Source organism: Gallinula chloropus (genome assembly GCF_964237585.1).
Source record: "Gallinula chloropus genome assembly, chromosome: 6".
Classification (NCBI taxonomy): Eukaryota; Metazoa; Chordata; class Aves; order Gruiformes; family Rallidae; genus Gallinula; species Gallinula chloropus.
In genome coordinates, this window is record NC_140091.1 from 11854609 (window position 1) to 11873619 (window position 19011).

A 19011-nucleotide genomic window follows, 5' to 3' on the forward strand; every position below is an offset into this window, starting at 1 on the left:
CTACCCATCTTTTAAAGACATCCAGGGTCGGTGACTCAACCCCCGCCCTGTGCAGCCTGTTCCAGTGCCTGATAACCCTTTTGGTGAAGAATGTTTTCCTACTGTCTAATCTAAACCTGCCCTGGTGCAGCTTGAGGCCATTCCCCCTCATCCTATCATCTGTTGCTTCGGTGAAGAGACAATCTCCCATCTCCCTACAGCCTCCTTTCAGGTAGTGGTAGGCAGTGATAAGGTCTCCCCTCAGCCTCTTCTTATCCAGACTAAACAACCCCAGTTCCCTCAGCTGCTCCTTGTAAGATTTGCCCTCCAGCCCCTTCACCAGCCTGGCTGCCCTTCTCTGGACACGCTCCAGGACCTGCATTACCCCCATGCAAAACCTTTACCCTGTATTCAAGAGCCCCATTTAGGAGTGCTTCTCACAGCAGAAAGACCAAACGATTGGGAACAGGAAGGAGCAAAATAACGTGCACCACAAGACTCCGCAGCAACAGGAGAAATAGGGAGAAATGAAAAGGTCACCAAGACCACCACAAATCTGTTATTCTTCACGCTGGAAGGAATAGCCCTTCTGCTCAGAGCGATAGGAACAGCTTGCAGAAACCTCTCATTTGGGTAGCAGTAGTAACAGACAGGACAGAGGAACGTGGACATTGCCATAGTACATTTTAAGGACTTCTTTGGGGTTTGGGTTTTGTTTTTTTTTTTTTGAATGCTCAATTTTAAATTAAATACAGAACTGTGACAAAATGCTAAACTTCCTATAACCTTTACAGAGGATATGGCAACTGCCAAATTTTAAAACAAGACAAAGTCAGACGCAGAGATTAATTCAGTTCAGTGATAAGGACTAAAAAGCAAAGAGCTGAAGCAGCAGAAAAACTCTTTTGCCCTTACTATCCTTTGAACAAACGCTCTATGTGAGGAAGGGAGCTACAACGACTAAGGACCTGACAGACACTGACCAGAAATGCTGTTTATTTGCTAACAACAGATAACTCCTTCATGTAATAACTCAGCATGTGTACATCAGATTTGGTTATGAATTTTTTCATTTAAACTGAATTCCAATTTTCCTCCACATAAAGACGAGCTTAGTAATAAGCTAAAATTAACAGATAGAGCAAAAAAAGAAAGATGTTATTCACCATCTCCTAACAGAATAAATATGCCAGAGCTATGTATCAAAACTGCTGCAAATAAAGGTATGAAATTGCTTGTGTAAGCGCATCTAACAGGGCAAAGCCCTCTGGTCAGCCACGGCAAGCACACCAAATTCACTACGAAGGTTGTACCTACTTACAAATTAGAATGTTTAAAAGGCTACTATACAACAAAACTTAACCTTTATTAGGGGAAAATAACAATGTAAAACAAGATTAAAATTGATTACTTTGATCAAAGTTTTCTGCTCACATACAAAATCATGATTAAAATTGGTGACTTGAATCAATCCATTCTGGGCAAAGTCATCTTGTGCTCCAGTCAGAAAAGGAAAAACATCAAAGACAGGGGATTAGAGAGAGGCAGCAGAATGGTAGAAGGGTCACATTTCCAAGGGCAGTTTTAGAGAAAAGAGCCCAAGTCCAAAAAGGGGAAGTGGAGAAAAAGGTGGAGAAAGTCAGTGAAAATGCTATTTAAAAATACTATTTAAGACATGAACCAAATCAGACCTTTTTTCAAAAGCATTTCTGATACCTGCTCTTCCCTCTGACTCCACAGGCAAGCCAACTCACCCTTCAGGATGACTTCAACCATCCCCCTTCCAAGGGCATTTGTGGGAGGGATGGCAGTAGCCATCACAGCCTTCCCACTGCGTTCTGGCATCCCACTTCTGTATTTCAGTGGGGATACCAGGCCGAGGAGGTGTCTTATCAATTTTCACAATGAAAACAGAAAATTACTGCCACATGCAAGTCTTATCTGCCATCCACCTCGGTGTTAGCCCCAGGCTCCCATCTGAAGAAATATGTACTTGTGTGCTTCCAGCATCATGCTCTCCAGATTGCACTGCTGTGGGGGAGGGAACTTACTTTACTCTAAAGCTCTAATCTCTGTGTTGTAGTGATGCAGAGATACCTATGTCACAATGATGCTGATGACTGTACAAGTAAGAACTGCATGCATTAGATTGATTACTGAATTTTAATTATTTTGGTTGTTGGGATTTTTTTCTTCATTACCTCAAACCGCTGAGAACTGACTTTCTTCCCCTTCTTCATCCATGTGATACGAGGTTTGGGCTCTCCCGTTGCCTGACACACAAAAGAGGCCACTCCTCCAGAAATCCCAATCTGATCTTCAGGAGCCTTCATAAACGTTGGTTTGCCTGGAAAAACAAGCATATCACCCCCATGAGGACACGACATCAGATAAGCAAAGGCTGTGTCATGTTAATCCAAATTATAAGATAATTGGTGCTCTTATTACAGATCCGGGTTGAATGGCCTCAGCTACACAAATTCAGTGCAGACTTCAACATGACAAGCAGGAGTTTCTGATTGAGTATCATTTTTTTCTGAAATGAATAAAGTCCATCTGGTTTGCCTGTAAATGAGGGCAATAGAGGGCTCCCCCAGTCCCCTGGGCACTCAGTCAGGTATGGAACCATTTGGAACCATTTTTACGGTTTATTTTTTTTTTAATAGATGGATTTTTGCAGGTTTGTAACATGGTCACAGCACCAAAAATCACAGAACAGCTGACAGACCCAAGCTACAGAACACACCATACGCTGACATTACTTTTCCCTGAAAGCTGTTAAGACATTCTTCAGAATTAACAGATACAGTTTTAAGTACACAAATAACAACGTTCAATTTCATTTTAGATGTGGATTGACATAAAAAAAAAATCCTATAGACCGTAAGCATCTGGAAACCTGCACAGGCTGGCCTATGTTTGGTAAGAAACCAATCACTAAAAGTGAAAGTCAGCAAAGAAACCAAAGTGACATTCAGGCCAGAGAGAGTCAGCAAAACTGAAGAAAAAAAATAATTCATGTAGCATTTTAATAATCAATAAAAGAAGTTCCATGAAAATACAGCTGTGTCTTCTGGATTTACATGACAGGCTTGGATGGATAAAACTAGGCATCCAGACTGAATGATTATATTTTTCTTCTGCACCCAAGAGAATTTTGCAACATATACTTGGAGGGTCACTTTGAAACACTGCTTTGTCTAAACAAAAGTGTCTGGTGGTCTTGTAGCCCTATAAAGCCCTAAAGCATTTAACTTCACAGAGGGAATTAACAGAGGCTACTCATGATGTCATTCAGAGCACAGGTTGCATGAAGGCAATGTTTCAAACACACAAACCACCCTAAAGATGAACCCTACCTATAAATGGAGCAAAGAAAGCTGTTGGGATGTGGAAAGGAGTGAGTCCTGTTCAACCCTAAGACACCAAACCAACATCCCCAGCAGTGCCTATGGTGGTACCTCATCTTCATGTTCTAGACACGATGCGAGTATGTCCTTGAGAGACATACTCTCCCTCCCCCTTCTTTTCCAAGCAGGGTAGGGACCACAGTGGCTCATGACAGAATCAGATGGGGCTGGGAGGTAATGGAAGATGGAATCTCTCCCTCAGCAGCTGGAAGCTGGCACTTGCCACCCGAAGCTGCAGAATGCAACTTGCCCTTGAGCATCAGTCTCTGAAGGCTTTCCTGAAACTGTAAGACCATCCTTAACTCCAGTCTTACATTCTGGTTAGCTCATGCTATCTGCTTACGCAGGCCCCCACCATGCCTACAGTGTGGCACAAGATGACTTAACTGGCACCGCAGCTCGGCCCAGTGACATACTCTACCTGCCACTTCTGACAAAGCCAGGCTCTGCCCTACTCCAATGTGGAGACCAGGGAGACTGCTGAGGGCCCAGGACTCTCCTTGCTCTACACACACTGCTGTGTAGTGGCGTCAGGGTGGCATCAGGAGGGAGCTGCAGGGGTGCCTCTTTGAGCTGACGCCAGGTCCTCTCCATCCACAGCCAGTTCCACAATGGCCCCACAGCTGGGCACAGGTAAGCTCACCACAGAGCCACCACAACTAGTTTAAGACAGGGCAAAACACCTGAGAACTCTCTGCTCAGAGGTGAAGGAGCTCTGGATCCCCAGCAGAGACACCCTTGTAGCCCGTGATGACACTGCAATAGAGCAGGTATGATGCTGCAGCCAGGTATGATGCTGGGTGGGCTTCTGCAACCAGCCACGGCCAACCCACCACAGCTCCAGAGCAGTTGGGCACCACATGGAGAAGCAACCACCAGCTAAAGACTGCTTAGCAGAAGGGCTGGTGGCATGCCATTCCTGAGGCAGCAGGAGAGCAGATCCCTTCAAAACCTGCAACATCAGATGCTCAGTACAGACTGTGGTTGTGTGAAAGGGAGCCCAGCGATCACCTACACCAACCACAGGCACCAGGGTACATGCCAACCCTGAACCCAGGTGATCTGGAGGTCACAACTGAGACACTAAGCTGCAGGTGGGACCTCTGTGACTGCTGCTTGCAGGGCTTTATTTCCAAAGGCCTCTGCAGATGGTGGATGCATCCAGGTCAACACTGTTCATGCAGAAGTGGATACACACACTCCATCCTCAAAAAGCTTCTGTGAAGGAACACATACGTGACCATAGAGATTCACCACATGCTGCTGTGCTGAACTGGCCTTCCTTGGTGAAGGGAGCCCCAGGACTGCACAAAGTAAATAGCTCAAAACCTAGAAAACCGCCTTTTAAGACTTAATGGCTGCTGTCTGCAGTCTTTGGCACATTGTCCTGACATGAACAGCAAGCAATTATTAATTGTGCTTGCTTAACTGATGCTGATTTCACATATTTACTCATCTATAATCATGTCTATTTCTACTTAGTTTGTATTTACATATATCTGTGTTTATTCACCTCTCATCTATCCTAGTGAAATGTTAATTTACTGTTCAGGATGCTAGTGATTGCAGTGTGATTGACTGTTTTGCTATGCAGTGTGCTGAGCCGATGTCTTGTATTGCATTCTGGTGGTTGATTTGTTCTTCTGATTTTCTGTTATTTACTTTGTGATCTTAGTAAAATAGTGTAAATTTTTCAAATGACAAATACAACAGAATTAAAAAAACCACTTCTGTCCTTGAAGAATACAATGCAATTATATCTCTCGCTGTACACCTACTCCCCAGCTTCTACACTGAGGACTTACTTTACTTTTGTACATTTTTTAAAAAAAATCAATACTATTAAAAACCAGAACAAAAGGAAACTGAATGTTCACCAACAGTAAAACCTAAAACCCTGCTGCCTTTACCAGCTTGATTTTACTTTGTTGCAATGCATCTTTTTCTTCTACACATTTAATTGAGCAACACTGATTTCTGGAAACTATCTAAATCCACCGAGACTAGTGACAAAAGTATACCTGTATATAAACCAAGTTCTCACACAGTCTGGGAAAAGCTATTACTACAAAGCCATTTTAAAACATTTGTGTGTCACCAAGTTTTGAAATGGAAGGAAAGTACCAATTAAGCAAACCTACAATCCTGAGTCCTGGCCCCAGGACAATGTAGCCGAGCATGGGGAGACATATATTTATACTGATTGGTAACTGTTTCAGCAAATCCCCAAACTTATCTTAGTGAGAGCTCACAGAAGTGAAACAGATCATCCATGAAAATCTTGATGTCTGTGGAAAATGCATGTTAAGTGGATTAGACTACCTCCACACCTCCCCTCCAAACACCACCCTGTACAACTCTACTGCCTGGAGAAAGCTGTCATGGGACACAACCACAGACTGGATTGGGTTGCAAGAAACCTCAAAACTTGTCTAGTTCCAACCCCTTGCCCTGGGCAGGGACACCCTCCAAAACCCAGGTTGCCCAAAGCCCCATCCATCCTGGACTTGATCATCACTAGTTACCTCCAAAGGGCAGCAGTTACAACCTTTGGGGACAGGACCTGGTGATGGTCCAAATAGGGTGGGGTTTTTTTAGCCTGTTTTGAGTGCACTCCTAGGGTAACCTTAGAAACACAACCACAAAGAAATAACAAGGTACTGAAAATGCAATATTTAACCAGTGATCTAGTCCTTCTCTTTTTCCCCTCTTGAATTCAAAACAACCAAAGTCTCCACAGAAGACTACACACATGCCAAGCTTGAAGTTAACTGTTTGTTTTTCAAAGGGACCACAAATAGATACAAGAATCTCAAGTGTTTTTCACCGTGAAATCCTGCCTTTTCCCTGACAAACTAAGGACCAGGCAAAATTGAAGATTTATTTATTGAAAGGCTTAAAACAAACAAACAACACCCCCCCCCCCTCCAATCAGATTCCAACGACAGCTCTCCTAAGTATCAGCCTAGGAGAGAACCTCCCAAGCAAGTCTTGGGTGACAGGAGGGAGAAGTGCTGGATGGATGGGTGCCCATCACACCTGCCTTCCCTTACTTCACTGTATGGAATAACAACTGCAGACTGGTCTGTTTGTAATGTGGTAACTCCAAGTCCAAACAATTCGAGCCTCCCTCTCCCTGGCCTCTCTGCTCCGTGTCAGATCTCTGGAGCATGTTCAGTCTTCACCCTCTAAACTAATCGCTGCTTCTCATTTCATAACCAAGCTCCCACTACACCAGGAGTGGAAATGACTGCTATCATCATTTCTACTCACTCAAAAGCTTCAGGCAGGAGAATGGGAAAACTTTCACATTCTTGGCTGAAATTTTCCCTGTTTGGTCTTTGCTCAAAACTAAATTATTCTAGAGAGCTTATGGGAAAAACACAGTTCTGAGGAGGAGGACCATGAAAAATAGAGTATTCCCTTACAAGAGAAAGAAACATGCTTCATCTTTTTTGGCTGAGGGCTGAAAGATAACAACTTGCTCAGACACGCTCTCCATTGAGGAACTATTTTTTAAAAAGGAAGAAAAAAAAGCATTTCACAAGAAAAGGACTTTCCTTTCACAGTTGATAGCATTGGGGAAAAGAACCAACAAACCACTTGCTGAGCAAGCAGAGATTCCTGATAATCCTATAAAGTGAATCTCAAGGAGGGCTTCATGGTGTGGAAGAGATGCTTGGAGAGATTTAGGGACACATAAGTTTACTTTGCTATGCTGGAAAACAGCGGCGAACTCTGCTGAGCCACGGTGTGTCACGCCTTCAAAAGAAATGCTCCTCTGAACTACATTTTAAGAGGTCCACCAGAACATGGGTACAGAAAACCAGAGAAGTACAAGCAGACAAGTTTACTGCTCCTCAGTAAAGGGTGGTGTCTGCCCTCCCCAGCAAAACCAAATGTAATGGATTTGGGATGGGAACCTGAAGCTTCAAAGGCAGAACATCTCTGCTGGAGAGTCAATGACACGGCCTTCCTGCAGGGAAACTCGGAGTGAGACAGCCAACCATGAAGATTCATCTCTCTCACTCATATTTTATATATAAAATCACTGTTGTTCTCTGCTATTCTAGACAATTTGCCTGTTGCAGAACAATTGTTCTGAATCAGAAAACCATCTCAGTGGCGATTTCAAAATTTGCCCCACCAAAACTCTGCAGCAGCACAGTTCTCTTTCAGGTTTTCCTTTCTCAACCAGGGCAGATCAGAGCTGCTTCATCACGTGTTGGTTTTAGGCTGTGCAGCTTCTCAGTGAACCCGAAGGACCTTCCTTGAGAGAAACGACTCTTGCCAGATTTACTTCAAGAGGCACAGAGCCTCTTGTAGCCTCCCTCTAACTTGGCAAGGTGTCTTATATGCGAACCACGGCCTTCGAGAAGTAACATATGATCTGCATTACCTGACTTGAATGCCAGCCAGAGCCTTGAAAAATGATGCTGGGTCATGTATATTTAGCTCAGATCCTTGTATTTTGCTGCCCATTAAGCACACACCAGTCACATAAAAGACGCTTCCTTGTAATTTTATAAGAGCCAAGAAATTTCAAGTGGCTGAAAAATAATATATGCCAACATAAATATGCTTCATATACCCAAATATTAACTTGTTTTGTTTCAAAAGACCCATCATTAGATGGTTTCTTAAAATAAACGGCAAAATTAAATTGAATCCTGATGCTTTTTCAGTATTTAGCACCCACATCAAATATGCTTCGTCCAAAAATTTTAATTCAAAAGCTGGCAATCATACCGCTCCTCCTGTTCTTGCGGATGCTGTTTTTCAAAGGGCTGCACACAGGTTTTAAGAAAAATGAATTATTAAACACATGTCTGCAATTAAGCCTTCTATGAACACTCACCTGCTGCGAGAGATTGTAAAGAAAAAGTATCTCTGTCCTCATGCTACAAGTGCCCACTGTTCTAAATAGAAGGGCAGCCAAAATAAGACCAGCGTATGAGACAGGAGCTTGTATTTTTATCTGAAAGCTTTTATGACTTGGGCTAAATTAAGATTGAAAGTCATCTCCTTTGTGAAGGGAAAAGTTACAGTTGCGATACGAGATGAACTGGATAAGCACACAGAATGGGCACATGCAGGTAACCTTATTTAGGTTCCTGGGCTAAATGAATGTAAAGGAAGTTATCGACACAAGCAGGAAGAGACCATAATGGGAATAGTTCTTGTGTCTGGAAATTGTGAAATTCAGATTTAAATCCCTGCCTTTAACCTTCCCTGCCACATATGCCGAGGCACAACTGTGCCTCAGCTTCCACTGTAAAACCTGCCTGCTGTTCTCCCATGGCTGCTGTCAGGACGAGTGCGCGAAAAATGATGATGTGGCTCAGTTGTTATAACGCTGGGAAGAAACCAAGAATGACACCGACTTTCTCATGTTCACGACTGACTTTGAAGTGGAAATAAAGTGGTCTAGAAGACGGAGGTGTCCCAGTCTTAAACATACAGCAAGGGTATTTCTCTTTCTCTGTTCCCTTTATGATCTTGGATGATTGATATCTGCGCACGGATGGATGCCTGCCGGAAGGATACTCTGGTGAAACCTACTCTATGATTTCTCTCCTAAGCATCTGCTTCAGGGCAGGAGGCAAGCCAGTGGGCTCTCCAGCTATCCTTATGTTTAATATCCTAATGTTTTCCCTTCAATACACCCACCATCATTTAAACGCGGTCTCGGTCCCTCTGCAATCATTAGGGATATTGTGTGGCAAAACACCATTTTTCAAACTTGCACTTTTTAATTCTTGTGTAATTTACAAGTAGGAAGAGCCTGTTTGAGCCTTGTAATAACATTTACTTTACAACGGTTTACTAAAGCATCCGTGGGTCTCAGTGATCACGATGGTAATTCATTCCCTATTTCTCCTATTTCAGTTTTATTTCACTAAGATGACAACACACTGTAAATGAAACTTTTGTCCTTTATTGCTTAGCATAAAGTACTTATTAAATAAATGCAAATATATACATATAGTGGCATGTTGCATGCTCAGATACGTACGCAATTCTCTTCCTATCCAGTGAACAGATCGTAGCCCCCTCTCTCATCCACTTTAAAAAAACACTTAACTGCATCCCAATCACAGAAAATGGCATTCACCACATTCCTCAGATCCCTCTGAATTACAGGTTACCTAATGTTACCCGCACATCCTCCTCTCTTGTTTTATCATCTTATTGCTATTAGGTTTTAATGCTTAAGAGATTCCCAACAGCTAGGACAAATGATTCTGCTATTTCAATCCAATTTCAGTGGTGGGGTTTTCCAGCTTCAAATGTTCTTGTCTGTGATAATCAAATCTACAAACATTATCTCAAAGCAAGTTGCATTTCTCCTCACCTTCATCTCCTGACTTCCATAAGGTTACTCACAGATACCTTTTGGTTTCATACAATGTGAAGCCAAATAAAGTGAATGATTAGTACACAAATCTCTAACAAGTAGATCTTTTAGCATGTGTGATGACATGGAACTTTCCATAGAAAAGTTACATTACAAAAACAATAAAAGCAGTCATCCAGGAGAGGCTGTGATCCTCCTTAAACACTGGCAGGAGATGCAGTGAGCTAAGACACCAGGTACTCATTAGGCAAGACCCACCATGTTTTGTTTGTAAGCAGAAAGGTTAATTGAGGAGAACGCAAGGGTACACGTTAGGGCAAATGGAGAAATTTATCAGGATTTATAACGACTTAAGCTCAGAAACTCTTACAATATTTGATTCCTGCTTCTTCAGCACTCAGAAAACAGGTGCTGCTCACAGTTCCTGAAGGCTCTTCCCTTGCCATAAACCCGCTCTGAAGGTGAAGCTGTGGGTGGGCCTGAGGTGCCCCTGCAGACACATGGGTGACAATCTCCACACCCAGACCGGCATTTTCAAGGCCTCTTTTCCCTTTTGCTAATACAGGATTTGCACTTACTAAATCTGATATAAAACTTTACTATGTAAGTCAAAACTGAGACTTTTAAGAAGAATTTTCAAAGCAGTATCTTAAAACCTCACAGAACCTGTGTACTTATGGTCTGGCCAGTTACAGGTAAACCATCCATGCACCAGTAGAATCTGAGCATCCACCGTTAGATGCTGATGTCTGGTGAAACCTGCTTATTCCACAGAAATATGGGTTAAAAGCCGTTAGTTCACTCAAGCAGTAAGGCCACAATTACTGGATATTAATAAACTACAGCAACAGCCTGTCATCATAGTATTGCACTTCAGTAAATTCCTAATTCTGTCTCTTTATGAATCATGGAAATTGTTGAAAGAGTTTAGACACCTAAAATTAACTGACATGACACCGAAACAGAACTGTCTCCAGCAACCATCGTGCAAGGATGCTGTGCAAGTCACTCAGCACCACTCGACATTTTGGGTGCCAATGTATTTGTGGAGAGAGTTTTAGGCAGGCAACTTAGACCTTGACGCAACAGGAAGGTGGTTTCTCTTTGTATCGTATCTACAGGGTGCCTACAGATTTTGCACACAGGGTGGCAAATTTTCTCCTTTATTTTTCAAGGCTCTTGTAATTGCAATATCTTTCTGAGAGTGCTTGGTTAGCTGTAAGTGTGAGCTGCTTTACATCTTAGTGAGAAAATCCCTAACTCTGGCTAATCCCTGTGCTATGACTGACTCTTGTCCATGGGTTTTCAACAGTTCATGGTGTGCCAGGAAGGAGGGGCAGGGAGGGAATAAATCAACCTCTCTACTATGACACCATTCTAACAATTGTTTCCAATAACTGAAATAACGCGTAACTAGGAGAAAAAAAAAAACCCTCAAAAAATTCTGCAAAGCACAACGCACTCCTGAATACAACTGAGAAAAGCAAAGGAGAAATCTGCCCAGAAAAACACCTCTCTGGAACCTGAGGTCATCTGTTTCCCCTCTTCTGCTTTTATGTTTCCCTAGAGCACCCACAGGCTGCATGAGCAGCTTGCCACATGTCCTGGGGAAAAGCCAGACCCCTATGCATGGCCTTAGATTTTGATTCTAACTCACCAGCATTTACACACAGGATAGAAAACCAAGGGGGGAAGAGAGCAGCACTGCACTCTCTGCAGACTTTCCTGCAGCCTCACAGAATGGTTTTCTGCTTCGTTTTAATTTAAAATTGAAACCTGGAGTCAAATTTCCACCTGATAATAGCTTAAAGGCACTTCCAATTAAGTTGGTAATACACACTTTCTGAGTTAATAAATTTTTCAGCCTCTGTGTTTAATACAATTAAACATTTGGGCCTTTGGCCTTAGACCTTATTTAGCTCGAGAAAGGATTGCAAGGAGACTGTCTCCAATTATCACCATTTACACAACATTCACTTAAGGGCTTTCAAATGCATACATATAGAATGTTAATTTAATCACACACAAAATTCAGCACCTGAATTCAGCCCCTCCCTGCACAAACACATACAAGGGACAAGACACTAATAATGCCAGAGCTATGGGGCTCTGAAACCCCTCTTTGCAATGTTGGCTGAGGCAGTAGGTCTCATCTGCCTGCTCCTAGGAACTTATTTTTCCTTCCAAATCTGCATTTTGTTATTTGCAAATTTCTTCAAAACTCCGAAAGTTAATAAAGTGTCTTCCGTAGTGTAAAGAACCCATAAGATATGCAGGGCCAGCAAAACAAAGACAGAACTGAAATCTTGTGCTTGAAAAAACATGAAAATTAATTTTGCCAGCATGCCTACCACATTAAACACCATATTCTTTTACACAAAAGGATTAAAAGGTTTTAATCCCTCTTTGCAAGCAGCTAGCTCTTGATTCGGCAGTTCAAAAGGCTTTGCCAAGCTCAGGTTTTTCCTCTGCTTTTAAGAATTAAAAGTGAGTGCAAACCTTATTTTGTAAACAGAGAGCATCACACGACGGTTTTAATAGAACTGGGAGCCAGAGTAAGCAACCTCTTCAGAATATCTGTTACCAAAGGAAAGGCATCCCAGGCTCTCAGGAAGGGACCTGCATTTCATTTTAATGCCACTGTACGTTGTTCTGGCCTCCTTCTAGTAACGAGCCAAATATCTGCCCCATCTACCTGGCGAGGAGGAAAACTTGCTGCTTAATGAGAATGAATGCACTCTGGCATTTCTCTTACACCAGTGATTGCCCCCTCCCCATTTGTATCGACTGTTTTATCATGCAGCATCTCTAGCACTGTCTGCAGAAAACCAAGAAAGAGAATTTCCACATTTAAATGTTTACCAGAGTGTAAAAACATGTCAGCAGGTAGCTAGGCACCCGAGCAAAATACCATCAAGTGTAAAAACATTATAAAACATGTTACTCCTTTTTGCTCAATCTGACTTGGAATTCCCCAAGAAATAGGAATATTCCCCTATTAATAGCTTTCCTCCAAGTCAGACTCCTTGATAAGCCTGGATGGAGAGGTTCAACACTTCAGGGAGATACTGACCAGCATTTTTCCCCCATAGCAACGTATTGAGCAGCAGTCGAGTGAAAGCAGCGTGTCACTTGCAGCTCAAAAGCCATTTGAGCTGAGTTTTGATGCCAGAGCTACCACCTCCACCTGGCAGCAGGACGGTGCTGGCAGAGCGCTGCCGGGCAATTCTGATTGCCCACGGCAGAAAGAGAACCACCAAAAGGGAGCACCAAGGCCACGCTGCATGGCTGGATGCTGACCTTGGTACAATCTGTGGTGGAGCTGGGGAAGCTCCGGGAGCTGCTGTCTCCTGCCCATGAACCACCCCCAAGTTTCCCCAGAATGGCTCTGGATGTCTGTGGAAAACACACGACTCCATCCAGTGTGAAGGGTGGGTGTCCAGACTCCACAGTAAAGGGAACAATTGACACGTGCTGGGGTTGTGCCATTTTACAGTCAAACCAGCTCCATGCGTAAAGCAGCTCAGTCGCTTCATCCCAGAGGTGCCCAGTCCCCTCCTCCACCCAGGGCTTTCTGGTTCACCAAGGGCTGACTTTTAGAAAGGCATCAAAATTAATCACCTTCATGGTTGCTGCATTCTTGATTTAATTTTTCTAGTATCCATTTCTTGCTGTGTTATGAATTTAACAGATAAAATGAAAAGCTCTTTTCACTTTAATAACTTTTCTCTGTGTAGATGATGAGGTCAGCCTCTAACTGTTTCCAAACTAAACTCCCTAAATCTGAAGCTACCAGGCATGGTTCCAGATCTGATTGTTTTGTAGCCTTTTACCTGCACCAACTTTTACTTGATTTCACCTGATTATGCAGAGAGTTGCAAGAAATGCAACGGTCCACATAGAGAAGCTACTGTTTGCCACGCTGCAAAAAAATTGGCAGTGGCCACCAGATCTACCCTGAACCCAGAAGATAATGCACTGGAACCACAAGGTGCCATATTTGAATTTCCAGAGCTGTCCTGGGACCTGTGTGCAGGCTGGAACACACACTGAAGAGGAAAGGCTATGCACAGGACTCACAGGACCAGGAGCCAGCCCCATGGGTGCTCCATGCCATGGGGTTGCTGGAAAACCCAGCACTACCATTAACTCTACGGGCTGCGTGGGGCTCTGAAGGGACTGAATCCATCTTAAGGAAATATTTCTTGTGTCACAAATTATCTCTTTCTTCAGCACCTCTGACAGTATCTGTGTCTCTGCAAAGAGCGAACACCAGCTAACATCTCTGCAAAGCAGCACATCTATTCCACCAAGCAGGTGCTATTTGAGGCGGTGTATTTCATCCTCTCGAAGCCACAAAACACTGCCTGCTACCCAGTAACAAACTTCTCTTCTTCAAAGCACCAAAGTACAGTCCACACGGGCTTAGGACAACACGTTCCTTGCTCACAATGGAGCTCTGCTGCAGGTCATGGCCCTTACTGCAGCACCTGGTGGGACACACGCAGACTGAAATCCAAGAGGAAGCGGAGGCAGGGAGTTACAGCACAGTAACCAAACCCAAGGAAACCAACACCCTTGACATGGGCTTTCAGACTGGGCAGCCCTCCAGTAGCTGCCTTCCTTATGAAAGCCTCACTGCTCATCCATGAGCCATGTGGCTGACAGCATCTCAAGAGCAGCATTTAGCAAGCTGGTGGTAAGCAGGAGCTCAGTACAAAGACTAGGAGTGTCTGTGAAGAATGGAAAGCATCCAGTAGCTCCCCTAACTTTTCTTTTTATATTTTCTCACACATCTTAACTCAAGTATGTTTATATTTTAGCCATGACCTACTCACAAATACTTGTGGACTGTCCCTCAACCCATACCTCCAGCACCTTCTACCACACTTCTCCTCACCTCAGCAGCAAGTGCCTGTTTCATGGAAGTTTCACACAATCGTGGAAGGTCATGAGGAATTGAAAGCAGCTGTTCCACTGATGACTCATAGCACTGGAAGTTCCACACCAATACATGAAAGAACTTCTTAGCTGTGAGGGTGATGGGGCACTGGAACAGGCTGCCCAGGGGGGTTGTGGAGTCTGCTCTGGAGATATTCAAGACCTGTCTGGAGGCCTATCTGTGTGACCTGTCCTGGAGAACCTGCTTTGGCAGGGGGGTTGGACTTGATGATCTCTGGAGGTCCGTTCCAACCCCTACAGTCCTGTGATTCTGTGACTCCGTGCCATACATGCACCAGGGATAACCCTATCAGAGGAGAACCCAGATCTGGTCATGTCAGCCTTTATACTGACTTTTGCAGCCTGGAAGGATGTTTATCCCCAAATCTGAGACTAACAAATACATGGAAGGCTGCAGGTGCCACGAGAGAGCTGTAAGCAAGAATGCTGTATGTAGTGTTTGCCTCCACCACTTCTTTTCGTTCCCACTGCTAGAAAAAATTACCACATGCTGCATGCTTAAGGGACATGCACCACACACAGATGTCAAACCTGCAAGGTTCAGCCTGCTTTTCATCTCTTTGTGGAGACTACACAGGACACAGAAACCAGATTTATGTTTTTTTGGAGTGCTTTCTCCAGGTCTCCCTCACTCACCCCTGTGCTGTGGAACAAGTCCCGGGGTTTCTGGCTTCACACTCAACCTGCTGAACTCAAACCCATACCAGCAAAGAGAATGACAAAAGCTAACTCAGTGTGAGCAAACGGTGCACCTCGGGTTTTACACGTGAGAAAGGTGGCACTGTTTCTACCTCAGGGATCTGACATCCCAGTGTATTTCGTGAAGGACATACACCAGGGTAGAACACAAATCTCTACATGAATCAGAAGCCTGAAAGAAAGGCAGCCTTCCTCAGCTACTGCAAGTCAGTGCATCACTAAATTCTATCACAGCCTAGAAAGAACAGGAAGATGAGACAAAAGAGCCTGTCCAATTATGCCTGCCTCAAGTGAATGTTATTAGTCTCCCGGCTCTGTGACTGGTGAGGATAGCATACCTGCAGATAGGCAAATGGATCTTGCTTAAGGATTACCCATGCAGGAATAATCTCCTGCCTATCACCAATCTTTGATTTTCACGTTATGTTTTAAAGACTGACTTGAAGGTGGGTGCCTGCCAACTCTGCTTGTGTTCTCTAAGAATAAATGTTTATCAAAGGGGGGTTTCCCCATTTGCTGAGCTGGAATTAGTTACACCAACAGGGTATCAAACAGGTTCCCTGCCTGTCACCGTTATCAAAGAGGAATTTGAGACAGGAACACCAAGCAGCAGCAACCAAGCACTGGAGCCTGTCAAAGCAAGCGTGAGCCGGGACAGCCAAACTGTACAGGCAGAGAGGGCTGGAAGGGGCTCTCCAAAGCTCCCAGAGCCCCATCCCTCAGCTTGCAAGGGCTGCACTGCACAATCACTTCTGCAAATGGATCACGCACCATCTTATAATAGCTCTGAGTTTCAGCCACACTTCTCTTAGTGGAAAACTGTTCTAAATGATGCTCACGGAAACATCAGCAGGAGAACGGATTGTGGTGTTTAAAGTTATTTGTTGTCAGTTATTCCCACTTGTTTGTATGCTAACAGGATCCTTTATCTGAAAGGGTTCTGCTCCATCTCTGTCTCTTTTCTCTCCTTCTCCAATGTATATACCTCAGATCATTATTACCCCATTCTTACGAACAGTAAAATGTTTTACATCATATAAATCCCCTATAAGACTTCACAGACTAAAGATCCCCTTTTAAATTAAAAAAAAAAAGGAAAAAAGAGACATTGCATATTAATTCTTGCAAGGTTTCTTTGAATTCTGCATCATACTCTCATATTCTGGTAGAATCCATAATACTTTATCACCATCATCTTATCGAAAACCAAGAAGAGACATAATTTAAACTGAACCAAGAAACTGCTCAGTCTTAGTTTAAGATCACATCTACAATGGCCTCATGACAGCAAAATTTCAAAGTTTCAGGAAAACTTGCAGTTCTGTTGATCACATGCCTGCACTTTCATACACAAATATACGTCCAGATCTTCACTTTAACCTCAGTTGTGGAACAAAACCAGTTTTATTTGTAATTAGCCAGCAGCCTTAAAGGCATGTTCCTCAGGTGAATTAGGAGCTGTGCTGCTGTCATACAAAACATGTGATTTGGCCGTGGTTATATAATATAACCTCAAATAAATGAAAGTGAGGTAAAGGTAGAAAAGCAGAAGATGAACTGTAAACTGGGAGAAGAAGCCCAGCAGCACAACAGCAGCTGCCCACATTCTTAGCGCTTAAGACCGTAAAAACCAGGCTGACAACACGATTTGCAAAGTGCTGAAATCACCCAACAGCACCAGTCATAATCTTAGATGCTCGTTTCCTTCAGCCAAGCATTTTCCCACTATTACTGGTGATAAAGCTGGCATATGAATTAAAGGTTTGAGAAAGCATGATGACAGTACTGAAATTAATCACACGTTAATTTAAAACTTCCAACTGTCTTGGCATCGTGAAGCCATCACGCTGCCACGTCCTGGAGAGAAGCGACACGCCGGTCCACCACCACAAGGAAATACAGCCTCCTATTCCAGGTGACTGCATCTTAAAAGCTATTAAATGTTTTCATTGAGTTGCTTCAAATCACATTTCAGAGGCCAGCGTTTAACATCCCAAGTATTAGAAAGCCCCATTCAAAGTATTATAAATCCAGCGGTGGCACTGCAGCAGACAGGGATTTATCTTTCAGACTGCTGCGATCGTTATTAATAATATTACCAGCCACTTTTGTTTTGCTAATTTGGTGCTTCACCTATGAATAAGTGAACTTCACGAAATAAATTACACAGAACAATATTAGTGTTGTTCTTACTGTATTAACAGGCATCCATGTATGTAATTCATCCACAGCGGTTTCCGAGTACAGCCACGCTGTGCATAATGCCATTAGGCACTGATGGGCTGGCTGGCGACCAAGCACAGGCTTTATGGTCTCCCTTCTGGAGGGCAGTGTGGCTGAACTGGTCAGGAAAGCCAGCTCAGAAGGAGAGCCGTTCTCCAACACAGACCTAGGAGCTCCAGAAATACTCCAGAGATGCCTTTCTGATTCTCATCTCCTTGGATGCAAGGATTTGGGGTTTTTGGTTTGGGTTTTTTTTTTCCTCTTCTTCTTTCTTGGAATAATGATTCTTGAACAGATCAGTGAGAATGCAGATTGCTAAAATTAAAACAGCTTAAATTGAATGCAGGACTCTGTCACACGTTGCCAAACGTGCGACAGAAAGGAAGGAGGATAGAAACAACTCCATCGCTGTGCTGTCCAAGTGTGAGTGCACAGTCACAGAAGGAAGAGAAGCCTGAATTTAGGAGCTGAGAGGCAGGATTGAGGAGAAGTGTATATTCCTTTAGACCCTTCTCTCCCTTCCAATTCTTTGCCCATCATTTTTGGTGAGTAAACAGACCCCAGCTGCTTGGGACATCTGCTCTGTAATTCCTTTTGCAGATTTCTAAAGTTTCCTTAAAATCCAGGTTTGTTGCCATTTTGGCATGATGTAAAGAGACTGACTGTATCTAGATGACTCAGAAGTACTGCAAACCCTCTTTTTTTTTCCCCCTTTCTTTTTACATTGAGAAGCCCATTCCATTTATGAAAGAAACAAGGAAAACATTGCATTAGGAGTTTTAAAAGGGCCATTATCTGCAGGAAGCTGCAGCAAGGCAGTAATAGTGTCACTCACTTCCTAGAACTTGCTTTTTCTATCCTTCTATTAACTTTCAATATAAAATCAGAGAAAAATAACCAGTATATTCCAGGTAAATACTCAGTGCTTACAGCTGGATTTTCAAGTTCTTTAACTTGGGGAATTTAAAAGGAGGAGACAGGTGGTTTTGTTTCTGGGGTTTTTCATTAAATATTGGTGACAAACAGCCAAGACCATGCAGCTGAGATAACTGCTCTCTGAAAGGGCAAGACATCCACTGCTCCAAAGGCAGCTCAGCTCTTCCCACCTGCCACTGAGTGTCCAGAACGTGCTCTGCTTGCCAAACGTGACATGCTGAACCCTGATTTCCAGCGCTACAGGCCAGGCTGAAAATCTGAGCAAGCCTTGCTACAAGTTTGATTGTATCTCCTCTGACCAAAACAAGTGACAGCTTGCTGAAATACTCTTGTCCTATTTACCTGAGGAAAGTGAGTGTTTTCAGGTATCTTCCAACTAGTACACTAGAAAGGATAGAAAAAGAGGCAAAACAAATGAAAGCTGGAGCAGACGTAACTGACTTC

General features: G+C 43.4%; 1 protein-coding gene across 1 annotated transcript in view; it reads right to left on the bottom strand.

Annotated features, from left to right (window-relative positions):
- PTPRF (protein tyrosine phosphatase receptor type F) overlaps window positions 1–19011 on the bottom strand; it is a gene marked incomplete at both ends in the record, with an annotated part of 250710 nt that overhangs the window by 195390 nt on the left and 36309 nt on the right. Inside the window, one exon of the mRNA XM_084266106.1 lies at window positions 2181–2326. Within this exon, the coding sequence (XP_084122232.1) occupies window positions 2181–2326 (146 nt within the window). The remainder of the gene's footprint in view (window positions 1–2180; window positions 2327–19011) is intronic.